The sequence below is a fragment of the Lepidochelys olivacea genome (genome assembly GCF_965140295.1).
Source record: "Lepidochelys olivacea isolate rLepOli2 genome assembly, chromosome: 14".
Lineage (NCBI taxonomy): Eukaryota > Metazoa > Chordata > Testudines > Cheloniidae > Lepidochelys > Lepidochelys olivacea.
In genome coordinates this window covers 25,170,079-25,186,486 of record NC_140424.1, presented here as the reverse complement: position 1 = coordinate 25,186,486, position 16,408 = coordinate 25,170,079, and the positions used below count along the sequence as shown (strand labels likewise).

Sequence of the window (16,408 nt, the reverse complement as noted above, 5' to 3'; positions counted from 1 at the left end):
TAGAGTGCCTCCTGGAACAGCTGTGCAACAGCTACAACTCCCTGGGCTACTTCCCCATGGCCTCCTTCTTTATCCAACACCTTCTTTGTCCTCACTATAGGACCTTTCTCCTGGTGTCTGATAATGCTTGTGCACCTCAGTTCTCCAACAGTCCGCGTTCTCACTCTCAGCTCCTAGTGCCTCTTGCTCCCAGCTCCTCACACGCACACCACAAACTGAAGTGAGCGCCTTTTTAAAACCCAGGTGCCCTGATTAGCCTGCCTTAATTGATTCTAGCAGCTTCTTGATTGGCTGCAGGTGTTCTAATCAGCCTGTCCTAATTGTCTCCAGAAGGTTCCTGATCGTTCTGGAACCTTCCCTGTTACCTTACCCAGGGAAAAGGGACCTATTTAGCCTGGGGCTAATATATCTGCCTTCTGTTACTCTCCTGTAGCCATCTAGCCCGACCCTGTCACATTTCTCAGACTCCTTTTGGGCTGGATTGTCCTGCCTTGTCTCATCCCAAAGGTAACTTTTTTTTCTTGAAAGTTTAACATCAGCTAAGCTGTTTCTGAGTTTGTGAATAGGTATTACATTTTACTAGTCTTCCCCCACTCATTCCAACTGGAATATTTGTACTCACATTACTCAAAAATGGCTGAACCTAGAAATGGGAAGTTTAGCTTCTGGTAACAGTACTTCTTGATGATAAGGAAAAAGAATCCAAGGTGGAAGAAATCAGTTGAGTATTTGTACAGTTCTGGGCATGTAAAATTGACGTTAGTGTAAATGCATTAGAATATGTTGTACTTATCATAGAGCTGTTTTAGAGCGCAATAAGGGTAATTCATGATGCCTTCATTAAAGACTTCCGTATTATAGATGCTTGACTGTAGGGCTGCCTAAAATAACCAAGGACATTAAATACAAAATGAACATGAAGCCAATATACTTCTAATGCCCAACATTTTCCAACCTGGATACCCAAAGTTAAGCTTCTGAATCCACACTTAGGTAGCTAGGTAGAAGTGGCCTGCCTTCCAGAGGCTGAGACATCCTCCTCTCATGGAAGTCAGCCATGTTTTTCTAGAGAATCTATTCCTCTTTCCTCAAGGTAAACGCTCTGCATGCTGAGTATGAGAGCACCCAAGAGCTACCTAACTGCTCCCGAAAGGATCCAGTCCTCACCTGGCTCTCACATCTGCATCCCTACACCAGCTAGATCGACCACTCTAACCTACACTGCTAGACAGGCTAAGTTCAATTCTCCCACTTCCATTCCCTAGGTAACTGCTGCAGACATCGTTAAGACAAGGAATGACCCCCATTTAAATGGCTTAGGTGCTATGTGATCATGTTCCTTTCAAGCACTTTTTCTAGGTGTTTCCTGCTAAAATTAGCCTCGTGTCAGAAATAAGAACTGTACCCTGAAAAGGGGCATGGACTAATGAGATGCAGTTTCTTCTACAACCAGGATCTAATAGACTAGCCCATTGGGTGTATGTCAGCCTGGCCTAGAAAGCAACAGTGTCACATACAAATTGTGTATGTGTGTGTGATGCTCTCCTGATGTCTCCATCTTTGTGTTGCTGTCTGTTATCATGTGCATGTCTTTGGTCCTGCCCTTCATCATTACTGAAATGAGCCCCATTGGTCTGAAACAGAAGCTTGTCCTTCTTCATCACTGTGGGCTTCCCATTGCCCTGAGAGGGAAGTGAGAAGTATAATTATTACTAGGGAACCACAGAGTTCTTCACCGAGTTTGAGGAGGAAATGGCTGTAGTTTCAAGAGGCTGGTTAATGTCATTGACCTGAGATAGGGGAGAAAATAAATGGCAGCTGAAAATACTAACTTTGTAAGGGACTCCAGAAAATGGGGATTCTATTTGACTTCCTGTTCTGCCATTCTGTATGTTCTATACTGTTTTGATCCAAGCAGCTAATCAGATTTTGGAACCCTGGAGATGTCCAGGTGGAAGTAGAAATTGATGGAGGCTGGTAATTTCTTTGATGTCATCTTGTTTATTTACAAGAAATTTATGAAGTCCTGCTTCTCTGAACCCAGGAGCAGGAGGAACCAGGAACAAAAAGAGCTGTTTCTCAATGTACAGCCCCAAGCCTCCTTAGCCAACAGACCCAAAGGCTCTAGCTTTTCCCCAGGGTCACAGCGTGCTCACAGGCTACTGCTTGGCTTTCTTGCTCTTTTGCCTCCCAGTCTCTGTTGTGTGTCCTCAGTTTCTGTCTGTTCTGCCTACCTTCCACCCCTCAAAACACAAAACCCCTTCCTCCACTCCATTCAAACTCCTGAGTGGGTTCACAACCACCATTTATCTCAAGTGTGGGGCTTCTGATTAACTAATCCTGACAGTTAATTGATAATGTGTTCACATCCAGTCTCAAAGAGGTTTGTGATCCAGACAGTCACCAGAACCTCCCAACATATCCCTCTCACCACAACAGCCCTGACAAGCCCCTGCCATGGCTGGTTCTCTCTTCTTTTCCTCTCATTCTGTTTGTTTATGTCACACAGGGGCTTCAAAAACATATATCATGTGCAGGGACACTTCTACTGAAATAGCAGTTCCTAATGGTAAACTACAAATCCTGATTAGGATTCTGCATTTTGCATCCAGCTTATCATGAGGTTTCTTATTTCTCTGCATTTGCAAGATACAATAAATACACTTAATAGATTGTGCATCGGCTTAGGAATATACTGTCTGCTCCGGGTATTTCTGGCTTTTCTGAATATTAACATTCTTGCAATGTTTTTCTGGCAGAGATTTTGTTGAAGAAAAGCTGGGAAGTAAATATGTGGTTGGAAGATCTCTAGATTTTGCAACGTCATTTGAGGAATCAGGACCCGCAACCCCAATGTTCTTTATCCTGTCCCCAGGGGTTGACCCTCTGAAGGATGTGGAGAAACAAGGTAAATAAATCAAGTCTCTGAACAATCCACAGCATCCTGGTTTGTTATCTTCTATGTCATTATCCTGGCATAAATCTCCTGGGTTTGCTCTTGGCTCCTCATGGATAATAGAGCAACCTGTTAAAAATAGATAATGCCCAGAGTGTGCTGTACAGAGTTTTCTGAATTTTCACCGAAAGCTTAAGTTAAACTTCTCTCTGCCATGTATTGCCTAGAATACAACACTGGTCACACTGCTGTAGTTTGAGTTTGTCTCCCATACAACTTATAACCCACATCAGAGGTTTTTAGTATGCTATCAGCTAGCTACAAATAGTAACCACTTTCCTATAACATCTTCCCCCAAAAAGACTAGCAGAATTTCCAGTTTTTGACCTCTCCCTCACTCTGCTGTGCTAGCACCTTGGCCAGTGTGATCTGCTGACTACAAAGCAGAAGGGGTTTCTAGAAGGGTGCTGCGTTTGGTAAAGCACTGCTTTCAGGGACATACTGAATTGCTGTTGTCAATACACATTCTAGCAAAGCTGCTAGCTATGCAGGATTCTCATTGAAGGGCTAAGCTCCATAGTGTGAGCTTCAGGAACACCCCTAATCCTTACAGTTTCTTTCCCCTTGAATTTAGTGATCATGAGGTAGAGCCTGAGCCCAGATCCCTGCAGGACCTTTCCTGGCATGCCCAGATCATTGTAGCCAGTTCGTTCTTGACTGCCGTTGGCAAAGAGGCTCCTTTTGTCACACTGAATCTCATAGATCCATAGATTCCAAGGCCAGAAGGGGCTGCTGTGATCATCTAGTCTGATCTCCTGTATAACACAGGCCAGAGACTGGCCCCCAAAAAATTCTTAGAGCAGAGATTTTAGAAGAATATCCAATCTTGATTTTAAAATTGACAGTGATGGGGAATTTACCACAACCCTTGGTGAATTGTTCAAATGGTTAATTACTTGTTCCCCATGTAAGTAATTATAGTCTGTGATCAAGTTACCTTTTAACCTTCTCTTTGTTAAGCAAAATAGATTGAGTTCTTTTAGTCTGTCATGATAAGGCAGGTTTTCTCATCCTTTAATCATTCTTGTGGCTTATCTCTGAACCCTCCCCAATTTATCAACATTTTGAATTGTGGGCAGTTGAACAGGACTGCAGCAAGATGAGGACTCACCAGCACAGCACCTCCTGCTGGTTGCCTGGGAATTAGCTCTTTTCCAGCATACGGAGCGCCCTCTGCAGGCCGGTGACTCACCTGCCGCTGGCCCTGTGTCCCTCCCAGACCTCGGTGCCCTTTACCTCAGGGTTCTGCCCCAGCAGTACCCCCTCGCTCTCGGTCTCCATTCCCAGGGGAACCCCCAACCCTCTAGACCCACCTTGCCTCAGTGGCTACTGCCAGTCATCATCTAGCCCCCGCTCAATGCAGCACTGCAGTCTGTCATGGCCACTCGTCATTGGCAAGGGGTTAGGACCTGCTGCCTTTGCCTATTCCCAGGCTGGATCTCTGCAGTCCCAGTACCTATGTAAGCCTTCAACAAAGCCTGCAGCCTGGAGTTTTACCAGGCTGGACCTCCCCAGTTCCCTTACCCTATTCCTCAGCACTGCTCCAGTTCAGGTACCTTGCTCCCAAGCAGCTAGCCCTTCCCACTCCATGGCTAGAGTGAGACACTTCCAGGTCCTGGCCCACAGCCCTCTTATCAGGGCCAGCCAGGCCCTAACTGAGCTGGCCCCAGCTGTGGTCACCTACTCACTCAGCTGCTCTCAATCGCTGTTCTCCAGGAGTGGGGCAGCCGCCCCACTACAAGGACACAGGATTCCAGCAGTGGTCACACCAGTGCCAAATACAGAGATAAAAGAACCTCTTTGCTCTTACTTGTGGTTCCTCTGTTTATGCATCCCAGGATCACATTAGCCCTTTTGGCCACGTCGTCACATGGAAGCTCATGTTCAGCTGATTATCCACCATGAACCCAAATATTTTTCAGATTCACTGTTTCCCAGGATAGAGTCCCCCCGTCCTATAAGTATGGCTACATCCTTTGTTCATTGGCCACTGCTCCAGCTCTTCTCAGGAGCTCAGTCATGTTCATCCAATATGCTTTCCCCTTCTGTAACCCTGACCTCAGACCTCACCAATGCAGGGGGGGCTTTGGCTCCTCGGAGTGGGAGGTGGAATATTAAAAAAACCATCAGTTATTCAAGTGGCTTGTATGCGCAAAGCCAATGTGTTTCTATCCAATACTTAGTGGGTCACTGTCCACACCAAACAGCAACAAAGCTGGTAGCCTCAGCAGAAAATCCAGGCACCACAAAGATAGTGAAATTGAACTAGCCTATCTCCCTAGAGGTGGTCCCTTAGTGCCAGAGCTAAGACTCGTTTGCAGGGAGTGGGCTCTCTCTGCTTCTGTGTGCAATGCACCTTTTTTGTATATGAAGAGAGTGACTTTAGTTTCCAGGGTTGTCTGCCCAGCCCCTTTCACCAGCACTAAAGTCAAATAAATGTCTGTCAAGAATGTTAATAAGATGCAGAAAGAAAACGGCTGCCTGGAATGCAGCACAAGGCACATGATGGGCCTCAGCTCTCATTGCACTGGGAGAGGAAAGGGCCCCCTGGGCATGTCTGCACTTTGAGCTGGGGGTGTGATTCCCAGCTCCAGGAGACATACCCATACTACTTCCATCAGAGCTTGTGTGCTAAGATAGAGGGGTAGCCATGGTGCTGCGACCACTGCTCATTCTGCCCATGCCTCAATAGTATCATTTCTATTTTTGGCACACTAGCCCAATCAGAGCTAGCATGGGTATGTCTCTTCGAGGTAGAAATTACATCCCCAGCTCCAAGTGTAGACCCACCTGTGCTGTATTGCATGGTGACCAGGAGTCTGCGCTTACGAGCCCTACATATTTCTGTACATTTTATTCCCTTCCTTTCCTGTCATCAAGTCCCATTAATACTGAATTACATGAAAATGGAGCTTGCCAGAACCCCAAAGAGAGCCCTGTCCTTTATATGTTTTTCCTCAAAAGATAAGGCAGTAGCTGGAAAATGAGTATTTGTTGCTGTACTTTTATAGTTCTGCAGGTGAAATTGTCTTCATTATGTTCTGTTCTTGCACTGGGAGTCAGGAACTGTGACCTACAACATGAGTGATTTAATTGTAATTGCAAAGGACTCATGTAATTGAGAACCTGGCTTTTGTCAGCAATCAAAGTTTATGCATGGAAAAAAAGGGGAAAAAATGAAAGAAAACAAAGCCATTTTTTCCATGCAGTTACATCAGTCTTGAACCTGGCCCACTGGGACTTTGGTTCAATCTCTCTATTTAATATTTTATGTGTTTTCCATGAGCTTTTACTGCAGACTAAAGTCTCTCTGAAACTCAGGATAGATATTTGCAAATGGAAGAGAGCTCCTTCCAGGTGCTCTCCTTTCCTGAGTCCTGTCCTAGTCCCACCGCTTTCTGCTCAGACATTGCAACAAGTTTATAACTCTTAAGTCCAGATGCTTTCCGAGTTCCCTAGCCACAGGATCCTGAGTGCACATTCTCCTCTTCTGTCTGAGCTGGAAGATTCTAAAGCCTGCTGGAAAGGAAGGCTGGCATTATGGTTATGGGGCTGGCCTTTGGCTCAGGAGGTGGGGCTCAGTTCCTTGCTGTACTGCAGACTCTCTGAGTGATGCTGGGCAAATTGCCCAGGCTGTCTGTGCCTGAGCTCCCCACCTGTAAAGTGGAAGTAATGATGTTACTTATAATTATTAATCCTATGTATTGTGGTAGCACCAAAGGACCAGCCAAGAACAGGGCCCCATTGTGCTACCTGCGACATAGACACAAAGCAGTAGATGGTCCTTGCTCCACAGAGCCGACTGTCTCCATAGACCAGACAGACACAGAGTGGTGGATGAGGTAGCACACACCAGCAGAGTGAACGATGTCATGGTGGCAAACGTCACGTTGGTGCCACGGAGGGTTTTTTCATGTGTGTGTGTTTACACCAGCTGAGGTGACTTGAAAGGAAAGTAAAGGGTGCTGGGACATCCAAGGGAAGAGGCTGGGTGGAGAGCCAAGGGTAAGAGGGCCAGGTGTGAAGGGAGGGTTGGCGCAAACAGCCAGTCAGCACTGGGCAGAGAAAAGCTAGTCATAACTGTTGAAAATTGGGCCTGACTTCAGCTATTTCTGCAGCAGCCCTGCCTGCTTTGGTCTCTAGCTGGCTCCTCTCTGTTGTTGTTTTTCTCCAAGGCCATGTGGTGAGGGAAGAAGATGTCCCTACACAACTCTAGGTCCAGCGGGTGCTAGAATGAGGGAAGGCCCCAATAGGGCCCAGTTTTACCTTCTTTCCTCCCAGTGTATCAGCACCTGCTTTAGCTACATCTGCAGCTGTGCCTCTGTTGCCTGCTCAGACTGAGAGTCTTTAAGGCAAAGATTGTCTATGAGATATTCGTATGTAACCCTTCTGTCAGGTGGTGTTGGCTGCAAGAAAGTCTGGGTCCCGTACCAAGGGGTGTTCTTAAAATTACAAAACAGAACTGGCTTGAGCCCCCACCCAAATATGTGGGGAAACTACACACCACCCCTGGGTGCCTCTAAGAGGCAATACTTCCTTACTGGCAAGTACAGAGTCTGTGTATAACAACCCCTCCCCCACAACTTTTATTAAGAGAAGAGGGAACACAGCAATAATTTGGGGAAACACTGTGCGATTGAAAAGTATGCAAAGTAAAACATCTGTGCCACAGTATCTTGGGTAGTGTCCTTTGCCTCAGTTTCCCACCTTGCAATGTGAAAGTCCAACAGACAAATGTCCCATTAACATGCCCCTCTTCTTTTCCCTCCGCTATATCCCATTCACATTTGATATCCGAGATCAGTAAAGTCCCGGAATGTGTTTGGGTGGGTTCAGCCCCTGAGGGGGATGGAGGGTTTGAGTGATGCCTCTTACCTGGTCGCGGTCACTGCTTTTTGCTGCCAGTATCACCAGAGTTGCCTCTGCTGTTGCCACCTTTAGCTGTGAAACCGTGTTCTGAGTTTGCAGTAGTTCGCCCAGTCCTAGGTGAGTTCAGCTTTTAGTGATTACACCAGTTAGTGGGGAACTGCACTGCTGCTGCATCTTCTGTGTTGTCTTTCACTGCAACACTGTCACTGCTCCACATCTATGGCTCAGCCCCTTAGACCTGCTCATCAGTGATTTCAGCTCTCATGATCACTGAGAAGAAACAAGGACTCAGCTGAGTCCAGTCAGCTCTGTTTTAAAAACTTGAGGGGGTGGAGATCAAATGACATACAAGACCCTTCGAACAGAGACACCTACACCACCAAGTAAGGACACCTGTTCTCAATCCTTCCCTTCACCTTTCACTTGCATTTGGCATTACTAGCACCTGCTTAACTAGTGAGGTTTCCATTATGATGATTCCTCGGGGCATATTAAGTACAGTTCTGCTGCCGTTTAGTCATGTAATAAGTATGATATTTCATTACCCCGGCATCTAAGGCTCAAGTGAATTTTAAGCCAAAACAGCAAAAACTGATCACTTTGGCAAAGCAGGTCTGTCTGCTGATCACCTAGGCAAAGTAGGTGTCTCTGCAAATATGGTCTGCGCCTGATATATTTTCCCCCAGTTCATCATTGGATGCCAGGTGAGAGCTCCTTCAGACTACTGGCTTACAAGTATAACATTTTGGAGAGGGCTGGTTGAAAATTTTCTTCCAAACGTTTTTTTGACAATAAGTGGCTTTCAGTGAAACTGAGATTTTCATAAGAAACATATCATGCTTGTTGAAATCTTGATTGCCAAAACTTTGAGTTTTCTAGTTTCCATATTATTTTCCTTCAAAAAACCAAATAAGTTCAGAGAAATGTGTCATTAAAATGAAGAGGAGTTGGGCACCTCCCCGAGGACCCTTTGAAAATGCCAGGCTTAATGTCACATTACTAAATAATGGTGCCAACATTTTCATATGCAAAACAGGAAAGTGTGTATGCAAATTGGTACTTATGTTCACAATTGTCTGATTTACATGTGCAAATGTCCACTTACACATCCTCATATTTCAGGTATGTCCTAGTAAGCACATTTTAAAGTCTGCCCAGAGGGTGAAGATTATAGTGCTATCCCTTTTGACCCAAGCACTTCGCCAATATTCGGGGTCAGGTGGGTTGTTTCCATTAGGAGGAGAAGTTGATGATGGTATTTCTTTGAAGCAGTCCTGTTTGTTTGTAAAGAATATTCACAGAGTCCAGAGTCCCTGGACACAGTAGCATTCAGACAGGAGGCAATTTCTTTGTTCACTGTTCCAAACCTCTCCAGCCAGGACTCTGCCCAAAAAGCTCTCTCTCTTTGGTTTTTCTCAGGACAACATTGCAAGTACTTTTCTTCCTACTTTCTTTGGCTTTTCTGCTATCTGCTTCTGTCTCCTTGTGCTCTCACACACAACTGCAATCAAGTCAATCCTCACATGCATGTGTATGTTATAAGACTTTCCTTCCCCCCACCCCACCCCCAGGAAACCCACACCCATTGCCCAGGCCTGCTTGTGGTTGAGTCCTTGGGTGCTGGTTTTCCATTGTTTCAACTATCATTGAACAAAGGGGCATTTGATTGTTCCCTCGTTTAGGCTGAATGGAAGGTGGGTGTGTCATGTCCAACACTTTCGGCAAGTTGGTGTCATTACCAAACCCCAGCATATAACAATATTATAAGAATATTTTCTGTTTTATACATCTTCCTGGGCTGCAACAGCCCTTACATATCAATGATATGGTTCTGTTTTTCCTCTTCCATCAGTGCAGGCCTTAGGAGTTTGGAGAGTTTGTTGTAAACAGAGTATGTCCAACCCTGCTGCAGTATTATCTTGGTTCAATCTGGTTATATGGATGTTCGGCTCCTGCTGTCAATGTTTTTCAGTTGCATAATGGAGCCATTTGCCAACCTCTTGACCATAGTGAACCAGCCCCCGCCACCCCCAGGTCCAGGTCCACTGGAAAGGGAACAGAATTGCTTTAACAATATAGCAGTTTGAACTCACCAATCACCAGCAGAATATGGGTTCAACTGTGCCCAGCTTTGGCAGGGGTCCTGGCACCTTGTAGCCCTGCATAGTGTAGATTTCGTCCCATTGGCACTGGATTCCCCAGGGTCAGCGCCATGGACTGGCCATTCTCCCTTGATCAGAGCTCATCCTGTTGGGGTAAGAGCACATGTTGCCTCCTATCACAGAGTAGTGCAGTGTCCCGGTCCCCCTTGCTACAGCAGACGGACCTGGCACAGAGCCTCCAGGAAATGCTCCAAGGTGGTGCCTTTCCACACCACCAGCCACTAGGGCTCCATGTGTGCATGTTTTAGAAGTAACAAGGGTCCCTGGACAAATATGAAGGTAACTAAATGCCTTCCTGATGGCTTGTGTTCTGTGTAGGATGATCCCAGTGGACTACTCAGGTCCCCATTAGCACAGCGCCTCACAACCCTAAGTTTCCCTGTGGGGTAGGGCAGAGCTGTTAAAAATCTGGCCCTCAGTCTCTCTGGGCTGCACTTCCCCATCTGTAAAGTGTTTTTGGTGCCTAAAGATGCAGATTGGTGCCTTGTGAGATTTCCAACAGTGCCTAGGCGGCTAACTCCCATGGTGTTCCTGCCTACGTGGGGCATAGATTTCCCTCAGGTCACACACAAAGCCTATGGCAGAGCAGGAACTTGAACCCAAGTCTCCCCACTCACAGGCTAGCAAGCCAACCATTAGACCATCCTTCCTCTCTGTAGCTCCCCAGCCTATAGAAATAACCACAGGCCCCATCAGGGCCTGAAATAACCATATCCTGCAGGGCCTTGGGTATAAGTTATTGCTATCATATGTCATGTGTCTGACAGCAGGGAGGAGGAAATTATACTTTTCTGACCTGACTGACTCCAAAACAGAAAATGTGGTAATCCAAAAGCTAATGGATTAGACACAGTTAAGGGCAACTGCACCTGTGGTCCACCAAGGGCAACCCTTTCAGGTTCCCGGCTCCCAGCTCCAGCCATCCCCTCTTGTGGGTGGAGACCCATGTCTCTCTCCTTCCTGACAGAGGTTTTTCCAGGCTGCACAGTTCCATGCCTGCATTGTGATATCTCCAGCAAGCCAGGCTGTCTAACCAAGCCAGTATGTGTGCTCTTCTCTCCCTGCTGGCTATGAACAGCTGTAATTGGCAGCAGTTACAGGTTCCCATACAGCTTTTTGTAAGCAAGCACATTTATTCTTGAGGTGAAAGCATTACAGAGAAAATATATTAAACTCAATAAAAGTCCCTATACACACACTAAAAGCTTGCCAGAGGACACTCATCAGTCTTACAGGGATTCAATAAGCTAAAGTCCTTCCAACCCTTCCCAGGAAGAACTGGACCCCTCCTTGGACAGAAGGTCCTGTCCATTTGCTGGATCTGAAAGCAGGCCCTGAGTTAATTTAAATTCAGGCTATTTATCCAAAAGCCCTTTCTTTGTTTGTTGGTCTCCAGAGAATGCAGTTTGAACTAGTGCATGTGAACCTTTCCATGTAGGGGTACTTCTCTGGAGGTGTGCAAATCTGCCTAATCACCTCCCATGATGCTTAGTTCCTGCAGGAGCTGTGGTCACTCTCCTCCATGGGCTTACATACAATCCTTGACCCACAATGATACAGAAACTTAATGCAGTGAGCATTCCCAAAGATATTGCAGGAAATTGCCATCTCTGTCACAGATGTTGTAAACTTTGCACCACAGTCAGCGAGAATCACTCCCACAGCCAGCTTTGACAGTTTGGGTAGAAACAGAGATCCAGCTTTGGCTGCTGGGAAGCCTACTGGGATTTCTACCATGTGAGGGACAAAGTAAACAATATGATTCTTCAGTGTGAGGGTAGTGGAGTTCAAAGGGATGTTATGTCTCCTCCATGTCAGGAGTTCACTGTGATGAATTCTGCTTTCTCTCCTGTAAATTGCCAGTAGTTAGTTCTTTGGTTTGATCTAAGCCACATTGGTATTGAATGCAAACTGTTGTGGGATTTAGTGGCTAGCGCTCTTTTAGGAAATATATTTCTTGAGATATATTCTCTTGAGATGGGGGAGTGGAACCACCCGTGTGTGGTACAAGTACACAGCCAGTAGATAGCAGGAGTCCTTCCTCCTGAGCAGTGCCCCAGAAGGACTGGCTGTTATGAGGGAACTAGAGAAGGAAATGACCTAAGGGCACAAGGCACCAGAACAGATTTCAGCCAACCATTTCCAATATTTAAAGGCATCTCAGTTTCCTTTTCCAGAGTGAATGTATTTCTAAATACCTTGCCAACTACGGTGTGGATTGGCAGGGTGAATTTCACCACTGAATGACATCTGGTTTAAAGCCTGTTTAATCAGATGGAAATGACTTTAATTTCATATAATTTAAAAATGCATCTCCACACAAGGTTATGGGGGAATAATGTTCTTTAAACAAAGCCACTTTGTGGCCCTGTACCTCTGTGTTGATGTCATGCTGCAATTGGAAATAATTAGGAAGCAGCCAATGCTGTTTTCAATGCCTAGGCAAGGAGTGCATTAGAAATAAGATAATAATTATAAGAAATGCGGTAGCTGTTTTGTGAAGGAGTTTTGATAAGCATGAGCTCTGCCTTGTTATTACTGTTTGAGATCAGCAATGCTTCATGAGCTGTTCTGGTAAAGAGTGCTGAAAATTTTCCTTTCTCCTAATAGGGAAGAAACTTGGTTACACATTTAACAACAGGAATTTCCACAATGTCTCCCTTGGACAAGGTCAAGAGGTAGTAGCAGAGGAAGCTCTAGACATGGCTGCAAAGGAGGGTCACTGGGTTATCCTTCAGGTAAGGTAACTTTAAAAATAACACCTCTGAGTCACCTGTTACAAAATTGACCAAATAAATAGGAACACTGGAAGTGAATTCTATTGAATAGAGACATGGTGGGCAAGGTAATAACTTTTATTGGACCAACTTCTGATGGTGAGAGAGACAAGCTTTCAAACTATGGCTACAGCACTGCAAATTTCTATCAGATGGCAGATGAGGGGTGGCCTGTGGGAACTGAGCTTCCCACGCTATCCCAAGAGTGGCCTGATGTCCACATGCTATCAACCACATCTACAGCTTGCTGTGTGGGCAGTCTCAGCAGCAAGGCCAACAGTGAAATGGGCATGAATCATAGAATATCAGGGTTGGAAGGGACCTCAGGAGGTCATCTAGTCCAACCCCCTGCTCCAAGCAGGACCCATCCCCAATTAAATCATCCCAGCCAGGGCTTTGTCAAGCCTGACCTTAAAAACCTCTAAGGAAGGAGATTCCACCACCTCCCTAGGTAATGCATTCCAGTGCTTCACCACCCTTCTAGTGAAAAAGTTTTTCCTAATATCCAACCTAAACCTCCCCCACTGCAACTTGAGACCATTACTCCTTGTTCTGTCATCTGCTACCACTGAGAACAGTCTAGATCCATCTTCTTTGGAACCGTGCAGGACTCTGCACTTATCCTTTTTGAACCTCATCAAATTTCTTTTGGCCCAATCCTGCAATTTGTCTAGGTCCCTCTGTATCCTATCCCTACCCTCCAGCGTATCTGCCACTCCTCCCAGTTCGGTGTCATCTGCAAACTTGCTTAGGGTGTAATCCACACCATCCTCCAGATCACTAATGAAGATATTGAACAAAACCAGCCCCAGCACTGACCCTTGGGGCACTCCGCTTGATACCGACTGCCAACTAGACATGGAGCCATTGATCACTACCCGTTGAGTCCGGTGATCTAGCCAACTTTTTATCCACCTTATAGTCCATTCATTCAGCCCATTCTTCTTTAACTTGCTGGCAAGAATACTGTGGGAGACCGTGTCGAAAGCTTTGCTTTTGCTTTGAAGGCTCAAGTCCCTTTGCTGTCATGGAGTAGCCTTTGGGGATTCCTTTGCGGGAAGTTTGTGCTGCATCTGCCCATGCTTTACCTGCTCTGTGCGCAGAGGGTGGCAGCAGCAGAGGCACGGCTTAACCATGCCAAGTACATACTGTGATGTCCCGGGTCTTGAGCCCAGGCCTGGGAGCCCCTAGACAGCTGCCACATCCTGGCCTCCATTCAATGGCTACTTAAATTGAGTGGGCTGAGAAGCTACTAGGGTTATAGCCCTAGCCAAAGTGCCACCCACGGGAGCTCTGTTTGGAGGATCGCCAGAAAAAGGAACAGAAAGTTTGTCCGAGCAACAAGGTGATTTCTTGTTGTGGCGGCATCGGACCCTGCTTATACCGCCTGCCTCCTGCACCCAGCCCTGTTCCTGATTCCTGCTCCGCTCCTGGCTCCTGCCTCACACCTGCTTCCCTCCTATTCCCACTGTGTTCCTGCTCCTTGCTTGAACCTTGCCTCTCCTCCTACCCTTGTGCCTCACCTCCAATCCTCAGTGACCAGGCCTGGCTCCGACCCCGGCCTCCAACTTCTGACCCTGACTCTTGCTTGACCTTTGGCTCTGGCATTTGGTACCTGACCCAGGCTCTGACCCTCGGCTTTGATTCCTGGTTGTGACTCTGGCTTGACCCCTGGCTCTGGTAACTGGCAGTTGACTCTGGTGCTGATCTTCGGCTTCATTCCGTAAGCTGGATGCTCCACCCACTAGACTTTACACCTGCTCTGACCACTAAGCCTGACTATCTACATCCTGGTCCACTTGTACACATACCCATCAGTTTCGGGTGGGATTAAGCCTTCTAAATTGTACCATTAAAAAGCTTCCTGTTTACTTCCAGGTACCATCAAGCAGTGTGTGAGATACAGCAGCCACCAACTATTCTAAGTGCATCCTTCTGTCTCAACTAGCTGTGGGTTGGTTGTGTATGAGCCTTGTCGGACTATGGTTACATGGGATGCCATGGAGACTATAGGAGGGAAAAACAGAGTTTTTCATTTAAAAATATGGAAATGCTACATTTTGACAATTTCCAAATGTCATTTTCAAAAAATATTGAAACAAGAAGGTCATCAGACTGGCCCTTCGCCCAAGCAGTTTCAGATCTGATGAATCAGCATTTTCTGACAGACGTCCCTATGGGCTCTAACTTAGCTATATATGAGTTACCGATTTCCATTTGTGGCCCCGGCAGTTCTGCCAGCAGGCAGCAGTGGATGCTTTGCTCAGGATTGTTCCATAGCGAGATCTTACAATCAGACTTCTCACTGTAACATTCTTTCCTTCGCTGAGAAAGCATTAACAAGCTGAGATAGAAGGGTGTGAAGCTGCTGTTATTGCATTTCTTTTGAGTATACAACCTGTCTGCTTTGCCTCTCTGTGACAAGCCCCCCCCCAAACCCCGATAGCTTTAAATAAACACAAATACGAACACTAGATTCCTTCCCCACCCCTGATGTATCTCTACAAATGCCCAGGAACCTGAAAGAAGCAAACAGGAATTTAAAATATTCTTTGGAGTCCTTTGCATAGGGGGAAAAGCAAGTTCTGTCATTTCCTGTTTTGTGAAGATCTGTAGCGGCCCTTAATGAGACAACAATTTTCCTTTTCAGAATTCCCAAGTGTCACCGGTGCCTCCTGCCCTGATTAAAGTCAAACCGTGCATCCTGTTCTCAAGCTTCACTTTAGATCCATGTAGAAATCATTGTCATCAGCCATGCAGCCCTTTTCAGTGGGGGCTCCTGACATCTTCTTGTAAGAAAATAATGAGCTTGGACAGCAAGTGATGCGCACTTCCCGTTTGTTTATGTACACAGGCTACGTTTCTCAGAGCTGGGGGAGATGAACACCGGCTGCTTTCTCCTACACCATAGGACTCAGAGCTAAATAATTAGTATTCAGGGAAGGCAGCACGTCCCCCCCAGTCTAATGGCAGAGGCACACTAATGATGAGGGTCAGGTTCTTACTCCAAACAGGCCTGGCCAGACAGGGTGAGATGGGGTGGGCTTTGCAGCTGGACGGAGCATTTTTATAGCTTGTCCTTGGTCATGGAGCTCCCTGAAATGGGTGCTAAGGACCCAGTGGCCACAACACTGTGAACATCTGATGTGAGAAAACGTGGATTTCACAGTGTTCAACAGCGAAGCCAAGTTAGCCCAGCCTCCTGCTGGCAGGCGAGCCCTGCAGCAGGCAAGCCCTGCAGCAGGGGCTGGTGCAGCTGCCTGGGGGAAGGGATCCTCATGCAGATGAACTCCCTGCCTGTCACACCTCAGCTGTGCCTATGCAGGGTCTGTGCCTGTCCCACATCTCAGCTGTGCCTGTGCAGGGTCTGTTCCTGTCCCGCTCCCAGGAGTCTGTCTAGGATTCTCGGTGCAGCCGTGACAGAGAAAATACAAAATTAATCATCACGAGGCATCACAGGTTGCAGCTGAATTGCCCCCCTTGGCCACTCACTAGACTCATAGACTCTAGTGCCAGAAGGAACCACCGTGATCATCGAATCTGACCTCCTGCACACTGCAGGCCCCAGAACCTCACCCACCCAGTCCTGTAATAGACCCATAACGTCTGGCTGAGTCACTGAAGTCCTCAAATCCTAATGTAAA

General features: G+C 46.5%; 1 protein-coding gene across 1 annotated transcript in view; it reads left to right on the top strand.

Moving 5' to 3' along the window:
- The window catches only part of DNAH9 (dynein axonemal heavy chain 9), a 387,812-nt gene that overhangs the window by 326,621 nt on the left and 44,783 nt on the right, over positions 1 to 16,408 (top strand). The window contains exons 61-62 of the mRNA XM_084647504.1: positions 2,760 to 2,908; positions 12,598 to 12,725. Of these exons, the coding sequence (XP_084503630.1) occupies positions 2,760 to 2,908; positions 12,598 to 12,725 (277 nt within the window). The remainder of the gene's footprint in view (positions 1 to 2,759; positions 2,909 to 12,597; positions 12,726 to 16,408) is intronic.